The sequence below is a fragment of the Notolabrus celidotus genome, chromosome 8 (genome assembly GCF_009762535.1).
Source record: "Notolabrus celidotus isolate fNotCel1 chromosome 8, fNotCel1.pri, whole genome shotgun sequence".
In the NCBI taxonomy this organism is placed as follows: domain Eukaryota; kingdom Metazoa; phylum Chordata; class Actinopteri; order Labriformes; family Labridae; genus Notolabrus; species Notolabrus celidotus.
This window is the reverse complement of record NC_048279.1, coordinates 27,265,390-27,285,392: the sequence shown is the minus strand read 5'-3', so window position 1 is coordinate 27,285,392 and position 20,003 is coordinate 27,265,390. Positions and strand designations below refer to the sequence as shown.

The window sequence follows — 20,003 nt, the reverse complement described above, 5'->3', positions numbered from 1 at the left end:
TTTGCCCAAAATGGTGTTTTTTATGGCCAATTAATGATTAGCAAAGAAGCCCAAACTCAAAACAGCACTCAGCTTATGATCAGTTCCTCCCAATTGACCCCCTCTGGGTATCCTTGCCAATTTGGGTGTTGAAATCCCCCAGGCAAACTATTAAACCCTTAACATAATCCTTTCCAGGACTGAGCTCAAAGGTCCAACAGCTGCACGCTATGAATTCAGTGCATAAGTACAAAACATAATCTAGAATTTTTTTTTTGCAGCCTGGAGTCCCAGAGAGTAACACTTCTGGGGAGAACTCAAGCACAAAAGAAGTCAGCTGGGACTAGAATTATCGAGCTGCTTGGTTTGGACACAAATACTTGAAACATTACACCATGTACCCTGTCATCAAAGTAATATAGACAAATTTACCATCCCCTGAGTTAAATAGTAAAAGTTGTCATATCACCTGAATGCAAAACCTAGGCATGACGGAAGTATTTGGTGAGCCATCTAACTTGTAAGCAAGGGGAGGCCAAATGATTGCTTGCAGATGAATACACGTTTCCACCCTCGGGGCTTTCTGTGCTCACTACTGAATGTTGGGTGGTCACCAGGATAATTAACTTGTAGAGCAGATCATCATAGAAGATAACAAATGCACAGAGCTTTGTACGCTGAGAAATATAATATTTTATTTTTAGCTGCAACACGTCTTTCTGTCTAGTTTTGCAGCACTTTGTGAATGCATTGTGCATTACTAACAAGAAGCAAAGCCACATGCAAGAGCTACACTGACAAAGGGCCTGTGGTCTTTTCTTTCTTTAACCAACCACTGAAGATTTTTGCTCAGAAGTGACCTGCATATGGGCTTAACAGGAAATGGTGTGAGGTTTGAGTTGACCTGTTTTTTTTTATTTTAGTTTCTCCGAGCCTGTTCTCTTGTGCAAGTATTGAAGCAATCTGGTCTTGCACATTAAGTTTAGTTTGGGTATCCATGCATATCGCAGGTACATTAAAATACTCGTGATAAACTAATCAATGAGCTAAATTAATAAAGTTCCTCTTTCGATGTACTTCTACTCTTTGTGAAGGCCTCCTGCACAACACTGGCTTCAATCAAAGCCACATGCAACAACCTCACAAACAGATGTAGGCATTGGCAGGCTATTTTGTTGTCTCTTTGACCAACCATCAAGGCTGTTTACTCAGAACAGACCTGCTTCTACAGGATGTTGCTGTGTGGTTAAAGGTGCAAGAAAGGAAATGGTACTAGAGGACTCAGGAAGCCAGTGGAAGTCTATAACCTGATAACCTGTTAAAGTTTATAAGTAATTTATATGATCACTATTTATCTTTATCAATTTCCTGGTAATAAGAAAAAGTCTTTATGATATACTCCGTTGAAACATTTGAGTTTCGATATGAATATGTTTACAGAGCTTTTACCTGTGTTGACTTTTAAGGGTTATACCTCCTTCAACATTGCTACTGTTCCTGCGAGGTTCTGAGGTGTTATTGAAAAGCAACAATAATGAAACTACCCTTGTACAAAAGCAGCAAGCCTGCAAGAAAAGATAAGACAAGACAAGAAGAAAAAACTCTCTATATCACACCTTAGTTTGACATCGCAACCACAACATTGCAAAACTTTCCATGCGTCATTAGATCGTCAGCTGAAAGGCTGTACACCTAAGAATGTACTCACACGATATATTTATACCGACCAAGCGTTTGTGCTTTTATTTACTGCATTTCATTTTGAAATAACTGAGAAATTCTACATATGCAGGTGAATGACTTGCTATTAAAGCCCTACTAAAGAGTGATACAGTACTACTGCCCTCTGTCCTTTGCATGCTACAATAGCAATCTGATCAACTGAGTAACTCTGTGCTGGTTTTCTGCGGTGCTCTCCCTGCTGATGTGTTTCACAACAAAAGGAGAGAGGGTGGGTCAACAGTAATTGTGAGGGGCACTTGAAATGATGTGTCAGTGTTTCACTGTGACAAAGAGCTGGGTTAGTTTCACACATGTATAGAAGAGGAGGAGATATATGTTTGGGCCCATTAATGAAGCCAATGTTGAAGTTCCCATACTTGCATTTTTTTGTAATACCCATCTGCTGAATCCAGATGAAAAAGTAAGCCTGCATCTCAGTTACCTGAATACATCAATGAAGTGTCTGGTCTCAGTCAGTAATTATTTATGAGGTTTCAGGCCTCCCTCATAAAAGATGTTTCTAACCAATAAGTAATACAAGCTCTGGAAATTGATATTAACAAACATTCACTGTACTGTGATGGAAAAACATTGTGTTACAAAACGATTGGTGTATTAGTACGATAAAGGAAGCAACACAAGAACCGATGTTTTCCGGCAAAGCAAGCCGTTTATTGATTTACAACTAGAATAACCAAAAACAACAATAACAGAGGAAGATCAACACAACCCCGCCTATTTAGAATTCAGGGAGGGGACAGGAGGCAGGAAACAAAGGTAAGGGCTGCGGGTGGCGCCAAATCAATGAAACAAACAAAAGAGAGTAGCTTCTTTGCCTAGCGTACAACCCCCTGACTCATTGCTACCAAGAAAACAATGAAATAAAACACTTCCTACCTCAACTAAACTCACCTGGTCCAACATAAATATATAGGTAGCAGCCACCCATAAGACATTAAAGAGGCAAAAAAGAAGATCGCCTTAACCCAAAATAAAAAAAACACAGCAACGAAAGTATAACTAAACCTAGTTCCCAAAACACCAACAAATACCTAGGAATACCAGTTAACCTTATAGTTACACGAAGAAAGGATTTTATTGAAAAAACAGGTTTCATTACAAAAGCTGCCTCCCCCCTACAGATAGACTGAATGGAACAGTTAAAGATGACTTGAGGGAAGACAGGCGGTGAATGATTGTTGGATGTTGACTGGAGGAGGAGGAGAGACAAGTATGACGGAGATGAAGGCATGCAGACACAGTGACGCCACCAATAGGGGAACCCCAATTAACAGACGTCGTCTCACGCAGAGATCAACTACCAGCGGTGACCGACGGTGAAGGTGATTTGGGCCTCACTCTGCGCAAATCCCCTGGCACACATGTAAAAGATTAAGGACAAAACAACAAGAAAAGAGACAGGACCCCGTGTACTAAAATGTTTCCTTCTTAGGATATTCAAAACTTCTTCTCCTGTTCACTTTGGGTTAGAGTTGGGGATTAAGACACAGGTCCTCTGTGAACATCAGAGTATACACAGTCTTGTGGCGTGTCTCTCTTCTTCTTCGTCCCTCTTTTGACTCTCCTTTCTTGGAAATCCAAGGATGCATAGGTCATCGCCTATGATTCAACATTATGGAAAGAATAAAGAATGCTTTTAAGTAAATGACCAAAAATATTGAGAGGCAGATGAGTAAAATGAGGAAGGAGACTCAGAATATTTCACAGCAAGTACATCTTTACCAAGTACACTGAACAGAATTTACCATGACGTTAGATTGATCCAGATTTGGCTGGTCACGTCCATGATGATGGGATTGACTCATCTGTCCTGTTAAGAAATAAATAATGAAATATGACCAAAAGTATTTACTCACACTTTGACATTTTACATAAACACTGACACTTTTTCATTCTTCATTCTGCTGTTGTGAGCAGAGAGTCTGACTTACGTCTCACAGGCTGAAAATCTAAATATGAACGTACCTTCACAGTGTTCACAGTCTCCCCTTTGTTTAATGTAGAAAATAAGGATGGCAATTACAATGACACAGCCGGCCAACAATACTCCCAGCGTAAGGACGAGAGGGCCTGGTTCTGATCCTGAATGAGGAGGCAGTCCTGAAAGATATTAGACATTAAGTTATTCATATACGATTCTATGTAAACGTTTTTTATTGCAACTAACAAAGTTAATTATGTCAATACGCAGGATTATGCATGTTAATATACATGGATGTATATGCATAATGTGCTTCTGTGTGTTTGAACATAAAGCAAGAGAGAAATTGGGCATGCAGGCTGGGATCAGTGTGATTAACTGCATCTGTATGCTGAGCTCCTGGATAAAAGCACCAACTTGAAATACTTTGGTGATTTTTTAACAAAATATGAGACTAAGTACTTTTTCATTGTCATCTGAAACATCCTGAAGTTTTTTAGAGAGAAACATGCCCTTCAAAAGTGCAGTTAAGTTGTTACTTTCCATCACAAAAGCACCAGGGAAGCAGAAAAAAAGTTGCAGCAGCATAACTATGGTGTGGAAAAAGGGACTAAATAGCATGCAATAAAAAATAAAAAATATGTTAATTTTGGACCTTAATCGCATCGTAGCAACATAGCATAGCAACATCAGCCAAATGTTTGTATCTATTCTTAATGAGGATAAAGCAGTTGATGCAAAATGCCTACATTGATTTCATAACAGACATATTTGTTTGAACATACTTGTCTCCACTGTAGTTCCTTCACCAAACAGGATTCCTCCACATGTGACCACAGCGCAGTAGTAAATCCCAGCATCAGAGGAGTCCTGGATAGTTTTGGACAGACTGTAGACACAACTTCTGTCCTCGTGTTTAAAACTTCTGTTTTTGTGAGTGTAAACGATGCCTGGATGGAATCCTTCTGATCCAGCTCTGAACCAGTACACTCTGTGTTCACCTGGACACTGGATGCTGGTTTCCTTGTTCCTACAGGGAAGTGAACATTGAAGACTAACTGAGCCGCCCGGCTGGACTGCTGAAGTCTCAGGTCTTTGTGTCACACCGACAGTTTTATTCTGACAACGATCTGCATGAATCAGGAAAAAAATATGTCTCAATATCTTATGATCAGAATGATTGATAAGCATAAGTGATCAATGAGATCAGCACAAATACAGTAACAGATATTTACCCTTTACAGCCAAGAAGGTGCCGACAAAACTTGATGAAAATGTTGATACGTCTTGACAAAAGTATGTTGCCTCATCTTCTTTGCTGACATTACTAATGGAAAGCACAAACTGGTTGTTCTCTTTTGTTATTTGGAATCGGGAGTCTTTAACTGATTCAGAAAAGGTTGGTTTGTCAAGTGATAGTACAGCAATGGTTTGGACCACATATCCAAGGGACTGCTTGTGGCAGTAAAATGACTTTTCCTTCTCAGAGATCTGACATCTCATAGTAAAACTCTCCCCAACATGAACCATCCTCATAGAGATGAGGTGAGGATTCTCTCCAGTTTGAACCAGAGCTGGAAAAAGAGACCAAAAATATTACAGAACTACAACACTTCCGAAATAAGGAACATAAACATTCAACAATGTCCACTGAGAAATAATCACACAACATTACTTGATATACAATCATGAACTCTCTCACATGAAGTCTTAAAAACTGTAGTCTAAAGCAGTGTTTTCCTCTTACTAGCCAAAAGTTGCACTTACACACAGTGCGCAGTAGAATCAAAGCAGCCAGTTGTAAGATCATTGTGGTAGAGTCTCTTTCTCTTGCAGCGCTGATATCCACCCACCCAAATGAAGGTTTGGTTGGAAAGTTATCACATTTGTAAAGTAGGAATCAAAGAGATTGGTTGAAATCTACAAAGTGACCCGCCCCCTACATTCAGCTAACATGTGACCCTATAAGATTCCTCGCTGAACTTATACAGGTGAATTTACTGTGTTCTGCTACATGCAGCGTACATTTGCATTGCATTTACATGTAGTAGGCTACTGTAAATACTATGTGAGGACAACAAAACCCTACAATGACAAAAAAGAAATCTATTTCCACTCAAGTTTGATTTTGACGAGGTTAACTCTTTTTAATTTGTGTTTACAGTTTTGAGAAATTGAGCCACAGTTTCTGGAAATGTGTTTAAACATTTGGGATAAACTGCAACAGCTCATACAATTCCAATAATCCAGCACACTTTCTGCCCTGCAAAAATATGTATTAGCAATGTTTTGGTCTTAGACCTTCATCAGGCAAACAGTGTTTTGTAATATATGCTTTTCACTCCTCTCCTACGCACCTGTCCCCTGATATAGATGTGCGAAGCCCTTTCTTCACTTTTAAAATAGTAACAGGAAACCCACTGCAAATACATAAACAATTCAAAGTCAAAGCAGTGAAGCATGTCACAGTCTCTTTCGCACATACGTAATACATCTGTTGTACCCATCACACTGTGGCAGAACGCCTTTAAGCGCAGGTGCATGGTGTTCTTCAGTGGTGTTTCATTACGAAGTTAAACCTCCAGCTACTGGCCTGATATACATTGTCCAGCGTTTTAAGTTGCCTTTGCGTATCCATATGCAAAGACACACTTTTCAGTACCAGACAAAGGAAAATTGACAATTTTGACAAAAAAAAGCCTACTAGCAGCCTGTTGGTACATAGCTTAAATTAATTATTTAAAAACAAGTCCCGCCTCTGACACAGCAAAAAGCCAATCATAACTTGTTGTTTGGGGCTGGCAAACCCCTTTGAACACGCCCCATACAGTGGCCGTTGTTCCAAATGTGTCCTTTTTGAGAGAGGGGGGGAGAGAAAGAGAGAGAGGAAATAGCAAAAGAGATAAAGAGAGAGGAAAGAGAAAAGGGAAGACAGAGACAGAGAAGGGATATAGACAGAGACGAGAGGGAAAGGGAATGGGAGAAAGAAAGAGAAAAGGGAAGAGGAGGGGAGAGAGAGAGAGAGAGAGAGAAAGAGAGAGACAGGGAGAGAGAGAGACACAGAGAGAGAGGATGATCAGTGGTTTGGGTCTTGTACTGCCGTGTATCAGTCCACCACAGCTTTTAAAAACTTTAGAGTAAAGCACAGAGAACAAAAAGAGAGAACTGGTAGAAGCTATTCATTGTTTTGTATCAGATAAACTGCATTAAAATATGTTACAGGATATCTATTCTTTAAACAAACACCCCTGTTGACTGGTATAACAACACTTTTAAAAGGTCCTCTGTGCTTCTGTCGTGAGCAAAGCCACATGCAACAGCTTCACTCTAACACGTAAGCTGCAGTGGGCTGTTTCTCAGCTCTTTGACCAAACTATATGACTGTTTGTACAGAGCAGGGCTCACCACAACCTTCAACAGGATATGAAGTCAGGAAAAGAGCCACTATAGGGCTGGCCATGTAAATGAAGTTGAGCAAAATTAAATATAATCCAGCTTCACTTCAAGTTTTTGCTTCTTACTGTTTGAATTGTTGCTGCAAAAATGTATTTTGCGTATTTAAATCTGAAACAAACTAAGCAGATGAATATTAGTTTGTATTTTGTGTTTACTTGAATGCAGATTCATTGAGAGGTTGGCTGTCTATTACTGCTAAAAGACTAAATTCACAATGGAAGTCTAAGTGCTCAATTCCGATTTAATGTTTGGATGTTTGCATCACTTTTTCAAATTTGCCCTGTATCATATTCCCATGTGAACTGGTCACACACAAAACAACATAAACAAAGGCGCTATAAGCAGCTTAGTGTTACTGAAGCTCACTTAGCGGCCGCTGAAGTAATCATGTTTTATGTTTCGTGTTTGAAATGGACGTGTAGTACAAACTGGCAAATATAAAGAACAATTAAGTTTGCACGAGAGACATAGAGCATATTTTATTACAAAAGCAGCCTCCCCCCTACAGATGAACTAAATGGAACTATTAAAAATGACTTGAGGGAAGACAGACGGTGAATGATTGGTGGATGTCGACTGGAGGAGGAGGAGAGACAGGTTTGAGGGGGATGGAGGGTGGCAGATGCAGTGACGCCACTAATTGGGGAACCTCAATTAACAGATGACGACATCACATGCAGAGATCCACCTCAGAGAAGAAGGCAAGCTGAATAAGGATAGTTTAATGTTAACTCAACAGCAACAAGCAGAAACATATCCATAGAAGCCATGGAACGCTAACTATTGTGAAATCACATGGACTATTTTGAAGTATTGTATACATAAATTGATTTAAATCAATAAAGTAATATTTCAATTATAATTTTTTGATGACGTGTCTGTATCTTAAGTTAGTATACTGGTAATAAGAAGGATAATGTATGGTTAGCTGGTGGTTATGGGAAGTAGAATCCTGACAGGATGACCCCGACTTAAATGTTTCGGTTCCAAAATAAAGCCAATGTGAAAGTGCCGATACTTGCATTCTTTGTAATATCCAGTAAAAGGAGACTCTGCTGGTTCCAGATGAAAAAGTAAGCCTGCATCTCAGATACCTTAATACATCAATTAAGATCTTTTTTTAAGTGTCTGGTTTCAGTCAGTTATTATTTATGAGTTTCAGACCCCACTCATGAAAAAAGTTCGTAACCAATAAGTAATACAAGATCTGGAAATTGATATTAACATATGTTTATTGAACTGTGATGGAAATACATTGTGTTACAACCCAGTTGGTGTCTAGGTACAGTAAGGGAAGCAACATAAGCATCAATTTTCTCAGGCAAAAGCAAGCTGTGTATTATTTACAACCAGAAATAACCAAAAACAACAATAACAGAAATAGATCAACACAATCCCACCAATGTCTAATCCAGGGAGGAGACAGGAGGCAGGAAACAAAGGTCAGGGCTGCGGATGGCGCCTAATCAATAACACAAACAAAAGAGAACAGCTTTGTTGCCTAACCTACAACCCCCTGACTCATCTATACCAAGAAAAGGGGAACCCCAATTAACAGATGACGACATCATGTGCAGAGATCCACCGTCCCATCGACGATATGGCGCCTCACTCTGACCAAATCCCCAGGCACACATCTAAAACAATAAGAGCAGAAAAACGAGAACAAACAGGACCCTGAGACCGTAACAATTGCTTTTTCAGAAATGGCAATTTATGTCACATCAGAAAGTTGTCAAATGTTTACTTTGCAGGAAATTCAAACACATCTTCTGTTCACTTTGGGTTGGAGTTTGGGTCTACAGACACAGGTCCTGTGCGAAGAGCCGAGTATACACACACTTGTAGTGTGTCTCTGTTCTTGTTAGTCCTTCTTTTGACGCTCCTTTCTGGGAAATACAACGATGCATAGGTCATCGCCTGTGATTCACCATTATGCAAAGAATAAAACAAAAATATTATGTTAAGTACTGTACAAATATTAGTGAATTTAGGGCAGATGAGTAAAATGAGGAAGAAGACTCAGAATATTTCACAGCAAGTACATCTTTACCAAGTTCACTGAACAGAATTTACCATGACCTTGGATTGATCCAGATTTAGCTGGTCACGTCCATGATGATGGGATGGACTCATCTGTCCTGTTAAGAAATAAATAATGAAATATGACCTTAAGTCTTAAATCAGATTTTGCCATATTATGTAAACACATGCACTTTTTCATTCTTCATTCTGCTGCTGTGGCTCTCACAGGCTGAAAATCTAAAGATGAACGTACCTTTGCAGTGTTCACAGTCTTCCCTTTGTTTATTGTAGTAAATAAGGACGGCAATCACTGTGACACAGCAGGCCAACAATACTCCCAGCGTAAGGACAAGAGGGCCTAGTTCTGATCCTGAATGAGGAGGCAGTCCTGAAAGATATTAGACATCAAGTTATTCATATACAATTCTATATAAACTGTTTTTACTGCAACTAACAAAGTTAATTATGTCAATACGCAGGATTATGCATATTAATATACATGGATGTATACGCATAATATACTTGTGTGTGTTTGAACATAAAACAAAAAAGACAGTGGGAAAGTACGCTGGGATCAGTGTGATTAGCTGCATCTGTATGCTGAGCTCCTGGATAACAGCACCAACTTGAAATACTTTGGTGATTTTTTAACTCAATATGAGACTAAGTACTTTTTTACTGTCATCTGATCCATCCTGAAGTTTTTTAGAGAGAAACATGCCCTTCAAATGTGCAGTTAAGTTGTTACTTTCCATCACAACAGCACCAGGAAGAAGGAAAAAAGCTGCAGCAGCATGAAAGTGGTGTGGCAAAAGAGACTAAATAGCATGCAATAAAAAATAAGAACATGTTAATTTTGGACCTTAATCACATCGCAGTTAACACATTAATGGTGACAGCCAAATATTTGTATCTATTCTTAATGAGGATAAAGCAGTTGATGCAAAATGCCTACATTGATTTCATAACAGACATATTTGTCTGAACATACTTGTCTCCACTGTAGTTCCTTCACCAAACAGGATTCCTCCACATGTGACCACAGCGCAGTAGTAAATCCCAGCATCAGAGGAGTCCTGGATAGTTTTGGACAGACTGTAGACACAACTTCTGTCCTCGTGTTTAAAACTTCTGTTTTTGTGAGTGTAAACGATGCCTGGATGGAATCCTTCTGATCCAGCTCTGAACCAGTACACACTGTGTTCACCTGGACACTGGATGCTGGTTTCCTTGTTCCTACAGGGAAGTGAACATTGAAGACTAACTGAGCCGCCCAGCTGGACTGCAGCAGTCTCAGGTCTTTGCGTCACACCGACAGTTTTATTCTGACAACGATCTGCATGAATCAGGAAAAAAATATGTCTCAATATCTTATGATCAGAATGATTGATAAGCATAAGTGATCAATGAGATCAGCACAAATACAGTAACAGATATTTACCCTTTACAGCCAAGAAGGTGCCGACAAAACTTGATGAAAATGTTGATACTTCTTGACAAAAGTATGTTGCCTCATCTTCTTTGCTGACATTACTAATGGAAAGCACAAACTGGTTGTTCTCTTTTGTTATTTGGAATCGGGAGTCTTTAACTGATTCAGAAAATGTTGGTTTGTCAAGTGATAATACAGCAATGGTTTGGACCACATATCCAAGGGACTGCTTGTGGCAGTAAAATGACTTTTCCTTCTCAGAGATCTGACATCTCATAGTAAAACTCTCCCCAACATGAACCATCCTCATAGAGATGAGGTGAGGATTCTCTCCAGTTTGAACCAGAGCTGGAAAAAGAGACCAAAAATATTACAGAACTACAACACATGTGAAATAAGGAACATAAACATTCAACAATGTCCACTGAGATATAATCACATAACATTATTTGATACACAATCATGACCTCTCACATAAAGTCTTAAAAACTGTAGTCTAAAGCAGTGTTTTCCTCTTACTAGCCAAAAGTTGCACTTACACACAGTGCGCAGTAGAATCAAAGCAGCCAGTTGTAAGATCATTGTGGTAGAGTCTCTTTCTCTTGCAGCGCTGATATCCACCCACCCAAATGAAGGTTTGGTTGGAAAGTTATCACATTTGTAAAGTAGGAATCAAAGAGATTGGTTGAAATCTACAAAGTGACCCGCCCCCTACATTCAGCTAACATGTGACCCTATAAGATTCCTCGCTGAACTTATACAGGTGAATTTACTGTGTTCTGCTACATGCAGCGTACATTTGGATTGCATTTACATGTAGTAGGCTACTGTAAATACTATGTGAGGACAACAAAACCCTACAATGACAAAAAGGAATTTACTTCCACACACTTGTATGTGTTTAATTTTGACGAGGTTAACTCTTTTTAATTTGTGTTTACAGTTTTGAGAAATTGAGCCACAGTTTCTGGAAATGTGTTTAAACATTTGGGATAAACTGCAACAGCTCATACAATTCCAATAATCCAGCACACTTTCTGCCCTGCAAAAATATGTATTAGCAATGTTTTGGTCTTAGACCTTCATCAGGCAAACAGTGTTTTGTAATATATACTTTTCCCTCCTCTCCTACGCACCTGTCCCCTGATATAGATGTGCGAAGCCCTTTCTTCACTTTTAAAATAGTAACAGGAAACCCATAACATATACATAAACAATTCAAAGTCAAAGCAGTGAAGCATGTCACAGTCTCTTTCGCACATACGTAATACATCTGTTGTACCCATCACACTGTGGCAGAACACCTTTAGCCGCAGGCGCATGGTGTTCTTCAGTGGTGTTTCATTACGAAGTTAAACCTCCAGCTACTGGCCTGATATACATTGTCCAGCGTTTTAAGTCACCGTTGTGTATCCATATGCAAAGACACACTTTTCAGTACCAGACAAAGGAAAATTGACAATTTTGACAAAAAAAAGCCTACTAGCAGCCTGTTGGTACATAGCTTAAATTAATTATTTAAAAACAAGTCCCGCCTCTGACACAGCAAAAAGCCAATCATAACTTGTTGTTTGGGGCTGGCAAACCCCTTTGAACACGCCCCATACAGTGGCCATTGTTCCAAATGTGTCTTTTTTGAGAGAGGGGGGGAGAGAAAGAGAGAGAGGAAATAGCAAAAGAGATAAAGAGAGAGGAAAGAGAAAAGGGAAGACAGAGAAAGAGAAGGGATATAGACAGAGACGAGAGGGAAAGGGAATGGGAGAAAGAAAGAGAAAAGGGAAGAGGAGGGGAGAGAGAGAGAGAGAGAGAGAGAGAAAGAGAGAGAGAGAGAGAAAGAGAGAGACAGGGAGAGAGAGAGACACAGAGAGAGAGGATGATCAGTGGTTTGGGTCTTGTACTGCCGTGTATCAGTCCACCACAGCTTTTAAAAACTTTAGAGTAAAGCACAGAGAACAAAAAGAGAGAACTGGTAGAAGCTATTCATTGTTTTGTATCAGATAAACTGCATTAAAATATGTTACAGGATATCTGTTCTTTAAACAAACACCCCTGTTGACTGGTATAACAACACTTTTAAAAGGTCCTCTGTGCTTCTGTCGTGAGCAAAGCCACATGCAACAGCTTCACTCTAACACGTAAGCTGCAGTGGGCTGTTTCTCAGCTCTTTGACCAAACTATATGACTGTTTGTACAGAGCAGGGCTCACCACAACCTTCAACAGGATATGAAGTCAGGAAAAGAGCCACTATAGGGCTGGCCATGTAAATGAAGTTGAGCAAAATTAAATATATTCCAGTTTCAAATGCTGTTAAAGTATTTAAAGATGCAAACAAACTATCTAGATGAATCTTAGTTTATGTTTAATGTTTACTTGAATGCAGATTCAAACAAACTAAGTGGATGAACCTTTACTGCTGAAAGACTACATTCACAATGGAAGCCTTAGTGCTCAATTTAGATTTAATGTTTTGCATCCATTTTTCAAATTTGCATTGCAAAATCACAAAGGCACATCAAACTACTTTTGTTCAGCCCAAAAAGAGCAGGTTCAGACCAGTGAGTGCGAGGCCCCTCCCTGACAGCAACAACCACTGAGAGGCACAAACTTAAAAAAAAAAAAAGTGTGATAAAAACAGTCATCTCATAGCACCCTTTCCCGCTGTAAGTTGTTGGGATACCGTTACAACCCAACTCGTCAAAGGGAAAGGGAAGTAGCAAAAAAAAAAAATTTTTGTTTTTTAGTTTTTTCTAGTTAGAAAAAGCTATTTATTACAAAAGAAGTACAAATTGTGCAGATAGCAGAGTGAGGCAACTGATACTGAACCAAGAATTCGACCCAATTGAAAACTCAACAGGCAGTTCTAACATTCAAATGTGTTTAATCAGGTCAAAGGTTAGCAGATACACAGTTCAAGCAAAGGTATCCAAATCACAAAGCAAAAGGCAAAGTGCAAAATAAAAAGCAGGTCAAAACTCTGGGGCAAACAAGAGGAAAACAATGCAGGGACACTGACACAAGGGTAAAAGACAAACTGGCACATGGGGACAGTGAGCTTAAGTACACTCTGGGAGAGTGAGTTAACGACACACAGGTGCAACACATTGGGGTAATCAGGAGAGCGGGAAACACAGAGGACCAGGAAGTCAATGAACCTGAAAAAGAGACAAGAGTAAGTGACAAGATAAAAGAGGAAACACAAGACAAGAAAAATAAGGGATTGAAATAAAACAACTTAGTTAATCTGGAGGCATGACAGGCCGGTGAGAGCTGCTCAAAACAACAAATAAGAATAACAAAAGAGGACTCTGAAGCCAAACCACAACTATGTTAATGTTTCTATGCATGATTTAGCTGTCTGGGGTGACTGTGAATGCATGTTTAATTGTGTGTGTATGTGTGTGCAAGATAAAATCAGAGAGTAAGTGGCTTGGAAAGAATAAAAGTACTAAGCAGATGAGTTTATATGTATTGTATATCCAGTGTGGCTTTTGTTTCAAATGACACTACGCCCATGTTGTGTGTTGTTCTAGCTTGTAGAACAACTTTATCATCAAACTGTGTTTTTACTTGTGGTCAACTATTTGACCACACACACCCACACACAAATAAACATGCATTCAGAGTCACACCAGAAAACCAAATGGTGCATGGAAACTTCAGTGCTGTTGTGGTTTGGCTTTACACCAAGGTGTGAACACAGTTCTTAATTTTCTTCAATCGGCGTACTCCATTTTATTGTCAAGAAGTTTAACCTAACTTTTGATTCAAATGATTTTTAAATAGCCATACAGCAGCTTAAAGATGTAGGTAAAGGGGTTTATGTAGCTGTTTTTTTCATCACACTTGCATTTTGGGCTCTTTGCAAATACAAGTGATGCACCAGCTGATGCTGTCAGAGAGGGGAAGTAAACATTCAGATTCTGCTTTTGTCTTACACAGGAGTGTTTAAAGAGTTTATTTAGTACAACAAGATCCCATTTTCTGTCACATTCAGAAAAAGGTTTCACAACCTTTTAGTCTTATGTTATGTGCATCACTTTGAGCAGTCAGGGGCAGCCACCTGACATCCTCTTGATTCTGCATTTTATGAAAACGATATGAACTAATATTTATCTTCATCTTTCAAAGCTCAACAAAATAAGCCTTCCTTCCACATAATATTCACACTATTCAAGTTGGTGAAGCTTGTGTGGAAGTATGGTTGAACAGACCTCCCAGGCTGTGCTCTTCCTGCTGATGAAACTTACAGGCTGAGGGGGCGGGTCTTCACTGATGATATGAAGCATTCACATTGACTCTCAAAATAACAAAGATGGCTGTTCTGTCTCAAAAAATGTGGCGAAAACTTTTTTTTAATCACAGAAATGACACCAATGAGTTTAAAGGTGACATATCATGCAAAATTGACTTTTTAATGGTTCTCTACCTGAAATATGTTTCCCTGGCATGTCTACAAACCCCCCGAGAATGAAAAAAATCCATTCTGCCCCTGTTTTGATTTCTACATCTTTCTGTAAATGTGTGTGAAACGAGCCGTTTCAGACTTCCATGTTTTTGTTACGTAACAACAATATCCGGTCTGTCACGGAGTCAGAGCTCAGAGCTTGTTCAGCCCATAGACTGTACAAAATAATACTGAATCCCCTCCTCCGTTTTTCACTACCTGCACAAATGTGTGCTAACAAGGAGCTTAGGAGGGAGGCATGCTAGTTGTAGGCTGTCTTAATAAACACAAAGGTCGGTTTTACCCCCCATGTCTGCAGATTTGAAGATCTAGTGGATGATTTTTATTTGTCATGGATAAGTGCTAGCGCTAATTAGCATAGCCACATAGCTACATGTTCATAGCTGTAGCTGTAGCTGTAGCTATATACCAAGTCACACGTCGACATACTGACAAATAAAACAACAAGAAACACAGAATCTGTGACCAATCCTTCATAAATGTCCTGCTGCCTTTCTGGCAGAGGTTGGTTTTACTCCCCACGTCTGCAGATTTGAAGATCTAGTGGATGATTTTTATTTATCATGGATAAGTGCTAGCGCTAGTTAGCGTAGCCACATAGCTACATGTTCGTAGCTGTGTCCCAAGACACATGTCGACATACTGATAATTAAAACAACAAGAAACACTAAATCTATGACCAATCCTTCAGAAAGGTCCTGCTACAGGCGCCTCTCCGTCAGGATCAGATTCTGGATCAGATTCAGAGGGTTGAAGTAACGCGATCTCTGAGCAGCCGTGTATATTCAGCCAACATGTAAACATTAGATCAATGTGCTGGAGAGCCGAGGCACATCCACTTCCGGAGGGGGCTTGGTCAGAGGGAAAACAGAGTGTTCTGAGGAGGACTGAAGAAGAGGGATTTTCAGGCATGCCAAAATATGATTTCAAAGTGTTTTTTTGAGCATAAACTTTAAAGACATGTTTTGGGGACCTCTTAGACCAATATATATTGATGAAAAAAGCGTGATATGTCCCCTTTAAGGAAAAGTTGGCATCCGTTCCCAGAGGTATGTCAAACTCGAGGCCCGCGGGCCAAGTCCGGCCCGCGGTGGCATTATCTTTGGCCCGCGAGATAATATCAAATTATTTATAGAGCTGGCCCGACGGTATTTTGCACGCACCACTAAAACTACAAGTCCCACAATGCACTGCATGTCAATCGAGGGCCCGCACGCGAGAGCCGTTACCCGACTCCGCTCGTCATCAGCCTTATGAAGCGAGTCACCTGCAGTCAACTTTCAGCTTTCCCTCTCCCCCAAAAACGGCTAAACGAAAGGTGGACTTTGAAAACAGGGGGGTTCAAGATAGGTGGGAGGCAGAGTATGTGCATGTGCGCAACAGAGGAACTTTTGGGATTAAGATCAATCAATGCATGGCACAACTACGGGGAAAGATCTCTTTGAAGAGGTATCCAGATGTGTAAATGAAATGAGGCTGCCTTTGGATAAGCGTGTGGGACTGACGACGGATGAGCGTCCGCGAAGTGCGGGCAAAAGAGTGGATTAGTGGGCAGGATCCGGGAGAAGATGCGGGAGGAAAACAGCGCAGGTGAGCTTACAGTTTATCACTGCATCATACATCAGGAATCACTGTGTGGCAAAGCCTTGAAAATGGACCATGTGATGAGCACCGTAACATGAGCAGTTAACTTCATAAGAGCCATGTGTTTAAATCAGCGCCATTTCCAGTCTTTTCTGGAGGAGTTGGGTTCAGAATATGGTGACTTGCCCCATCACACAGAGGTGCGATGGCTAAGCCAAGAAAAAGTGCTGAAACGGTGTATTGAGTTGCGTGAGGAGATCTGTCAGTTCATGGAGAGCAAAGGGAAAGACACAACAGAGCTCCGTGATACAAAGTTTCTGTGTGACATCACAACCTGCAGCTTCAGGGGCGGGGCCGTGTGATCACAGACGCTGCAGTGAAGGCTTTTAAAACCACACCCCCCGTGTGGGATACGCAGATGTTGCAAGAAAACTTGAGCCATTCTCCGTGCTGCCAAACTACCTGTGTGAACAACTGTTCTCTTTGATTAGGTTAAACAAAACATCTCACAGGAGTCGTCTTACTGATGAACACCTTCACTCAATCCTGAGGATTTCCTCAGCTCAGAGCCTGACCCCAAACATTGATAAACTTGCATCCAAGATGAGATGCTGAGTATCTTAGACTAGTGTGCATCACAAAGCAGCAGACTGAGCTTTAATGTTTCCTTTTTGCACTTTTTCTTGCTACCACAGGGCATTTTTTGTTTTCTTTGCAGAACTTTTTTTGCTAATGTTGTTTTGAAAAAATATTTTCAAAAGAAATTAGTAAAGCTCGTTCATTAGATAAGCTGCAGATTGAGCAATAAGAAATGAATGCAACATATTTTTCATTTTTTAAATGTTTATAGGCAATAACTTAAGCTTTGCTAGTTCAATGTTCAATATGTGCAATAAGTTCATTTCAATAAGTTTTGCAATAAACATTAAACCAGTCCGGCCCCTGACTTGCACCGATTTTTTTATTTTGGCCCTCTGTGTATTTGAGTTTGACACCCCTGTCTTAGACCAATATATATTGATGAAAAAAGCGTGATATGTCACCTTTAATGGTGTTTAACTCAACAGTGGTAATTTCCACTCAGACACAAAGGGCTCTACTGTTTGACAGTTTGGATAGATACATAGTGTGTTGTTCATTTATGTGATGAAATTAGTGGTATCAGTATCTTTTTCTAATGGATATGTATGGGTGCACTTTCAATTGCTTATTCAATAAGGACTGATCAGATTACTTAAGGGAAAGCACCAGTCATGTTTCAGGGCAGTAAGTCAGCTTGGAAAGAATCTGTGATCCAGCTTTTTCTGACACGTAAATTCAAATATAAATGGAGCGCCGCCTGCAAGCTAGTTCAGGCAGACAACTCGAGCCGCGCTCATCATACTGACACGTCACCACCTCTCCATCAGCTGATCTCAACATCCTCATTCGGCGGTCTATTTAAACGGCAAGTCTCCCTGTCTCTGCCTCTGCTTGCAGCGCTCCTGCTGTTCTGCTCAGTTCTGTGTGAAGTTCGTCCCCACCTCCTCCCCGGCTTCCACCTGCGGGCTCCGAGGGGGTTAGTCCTTCTCATTGCTCCTAATGTCTGCATTTAAATAATCTACGAGGAGTAATGAAGTTCGGAGCCCACGCGCCAAACACAATACTGTATGCTGCAATAAACTTATTAAGTAAACGTGAGTTGTCTGACTGAATTGTATTTATATTTAGGAATTTACTTGTCAACCTGTGCAGTGGGGGTCAGGATAGTTTTTGCTTCTTCCTCGCAGTGAAATGAAGAGTTGATGTGATAAGACCAGTTATTTTTAGTTATCTGGTGAGTGCTGTTCACCTGCTGCTCTCTTACTTGAAATGGATGCGAGCAGGCAGCCAGTCCACTTAATAGGCTGTCTTGGTTTTGATAAATAATCAGCTCTTATCACTGCAAACACAACAAATATATTGTAAGTCACAACTGTTTTGCTTTGATATGTTTGAGTTTGCCAATGCCTTGCTCCTTTCAAGGTCCACCCTCCAGTCCAACCAAAATCATGAAAGCAGTCAGTATTCGGAACTTGAGACTTTGGACAGGTAGTGACAGAGTTGCAAGTTAACATCATGACAACTGAAAAGGTGCCTTTGAATAAGTCACCCAACGTCCATGAAACATTTGACCATTTGGTAGTCTAATATATTCATAGTTTCAACTTTGTTTACTGGGACAAAATAGAATACCATAATATCTGCAATATGAGCCCCGGAGTTATCCATGCATAGACTGTATAAAACAGGGACACAGTAGTCTCAGTGTGGTCACCCATTGGTTTCTGAGGAGGCATCCTGAAACCTAAATATCGTGGTCCCCATATTGGAAATGCTGACTCAACCTAACTTTTGTTCAACTTATAAACAAGCAAGGAGATCAACCTATCCATCAACTCCACCATTCCCATAATAAGCACAATATGTTTTAGGGCATGGCACATGAGATTGAAAAGTATCAGTCATGGAAACTTGGATAGGAGTGTAATTCGAGATGCTTTCACACAACATATCTAGGTAATTTTTAGACAGTATCAGGCCTTTAAGGACCGGACATTTTCAGGACTTGCACTTCAGCACATGTCTCACACAGCTGGGGTTTGACAGTGTTGGATGCATTCTCATTAAGTGAAACAGTCAGTGTAGTAAGAGGGTGTGGGGGTAGAACATGCTGGAGAAGAGAGGACTCTCAGTAATGGTGACTGTTTCTGGATTAATATCACTACGACATGTAGAAGGATGTTTCCACAATATGAACGCAAATGTAGAAATCATAAACCAGGAAACTGAGGCAAGAAGTGAAGAGACAAAGGCAGAACAATTCTGCCCTAAATGAACAGAGTATTCAGTTACCTGCATGAATTCAGAAGTTAGCTCTAACACACAGTTTTCCCTGTCAGAGGAAACCATAGCTTTTTGCACTCATTCCTTTATCATTTGAGAGTAGTAAGACAAAAGTCCAAACAAACAGGTCCAGAGATTTGTGTCAGAACGTGCAGCCCAACCACACAATGAGAGATTTTCAGAATTGTGGTGTATGTGTGAAAGGATCTAATGTGTATCTATTTAGTTGTCTAAATATGGTTGCTTTAAATAACATGATGATGGCCTGAAAGCTAAACTTGATGCTTTACAAAGGGGCTTCAAAAAACAGTGATTCATCTTACCTGATCTTATGTGAACACAGAAGAAAAATGTACTACGTGTGTTTCCTCTCACCGACAATTATAGAAACCAACCGTTAAACTTGAAACAGAAGCTTGCTGCTGGCAGTGTTTCACGTGCTTTAGCCTGAAAGAGGAATGAAGTATTTTTTTTTGATGTGGTAAAACAGTGGAACACCATCACAATGAAAGACCAATCAGATTGATCTGCT

General features: G+C 40.1%; 2 protein-coding genes and 1 long non-coding RNA gene across 3 annotated transcripts; all 3 read right to left on the bottom strand.

The window, feature by feature from the left end:
* Positions 1 to 2,362: 2,362 nt before the first annotated feature.
* LOC117818036 lies at positions 2,363 to 6,188 on the bottom strand. The gene is made up of 8 exons (XM_034690894.1): positions 6,147 to 6,188; positions 6,001 to 6,063; positions 5,411 to 5,481; positions 4,879 to 5,217; positions 4,429 to 4,773; positions 3,688 to 3,822; positions 3,468 to 3,532; positions 2,363 to 3,321 (listed from the first exon to the last, which is right to left on the bottom strand). Exons 3-8 carry the CDS (start codon positions 5,451 to 5,453, stop codon positions 3,202 to 3,204), a joined length of 1,047 nt encoding a protein of 348 aa, XP_034546785.1. The 5' UTR covers positions 5,454 to 5,481; positions 6,001 to 6,063; positions 6,147 to 6,188; the 3' UTR covers positions 2,363 to 3,201.
* A 2,125-nt stretch (positions 6,189 to 8,313) lies between these two features.
* Positions 8,314 to 11,348, bottom strand: LOC117818034. The gene is made up of 7 exons (XM_034690892.1): positions 11,096 to 11,348; positions 10,566 to 10,904; positions 10,116 to 10,460; positions 9,378 to 9,512; positions 9,176 to 9,240; positions 8,880 to 9,019; positions 8,314 to 8,736 (listed from the first exon to the last, which is right to left on the bottom strand). The coding sequence occupies exons 1-7, from the start codon at positions 11,136 to 11,138 to the stop codon at positions 8,667 to 8,669; spliced, it is 1,137 nt and encodes a 378-aa protein (XP_034546783.1). The 5' UTR covers positions 11,139 to 11,348; the 3' UTR covers positions 8,314 to 8,666.
* Positions 11,349 to 13,418: 2,070 nt separating this feature from the next.
* On the bottom strand, positions 13,419 to 19,907 carry LOC117818043. The gene is made up of 2 exons (XR_004632288.1): positions 19,795 to 19,907; positions 13,419 to 13,709 (listed from the first exon to the last, which is right to left on the bottom strand). It is a non-coding gene; the product is annotated as an uncharacterized LOC117818043 (long non-coding RNA).
* Positions 19,908 to 20,003: the final 96 nt, after the last annotated feature.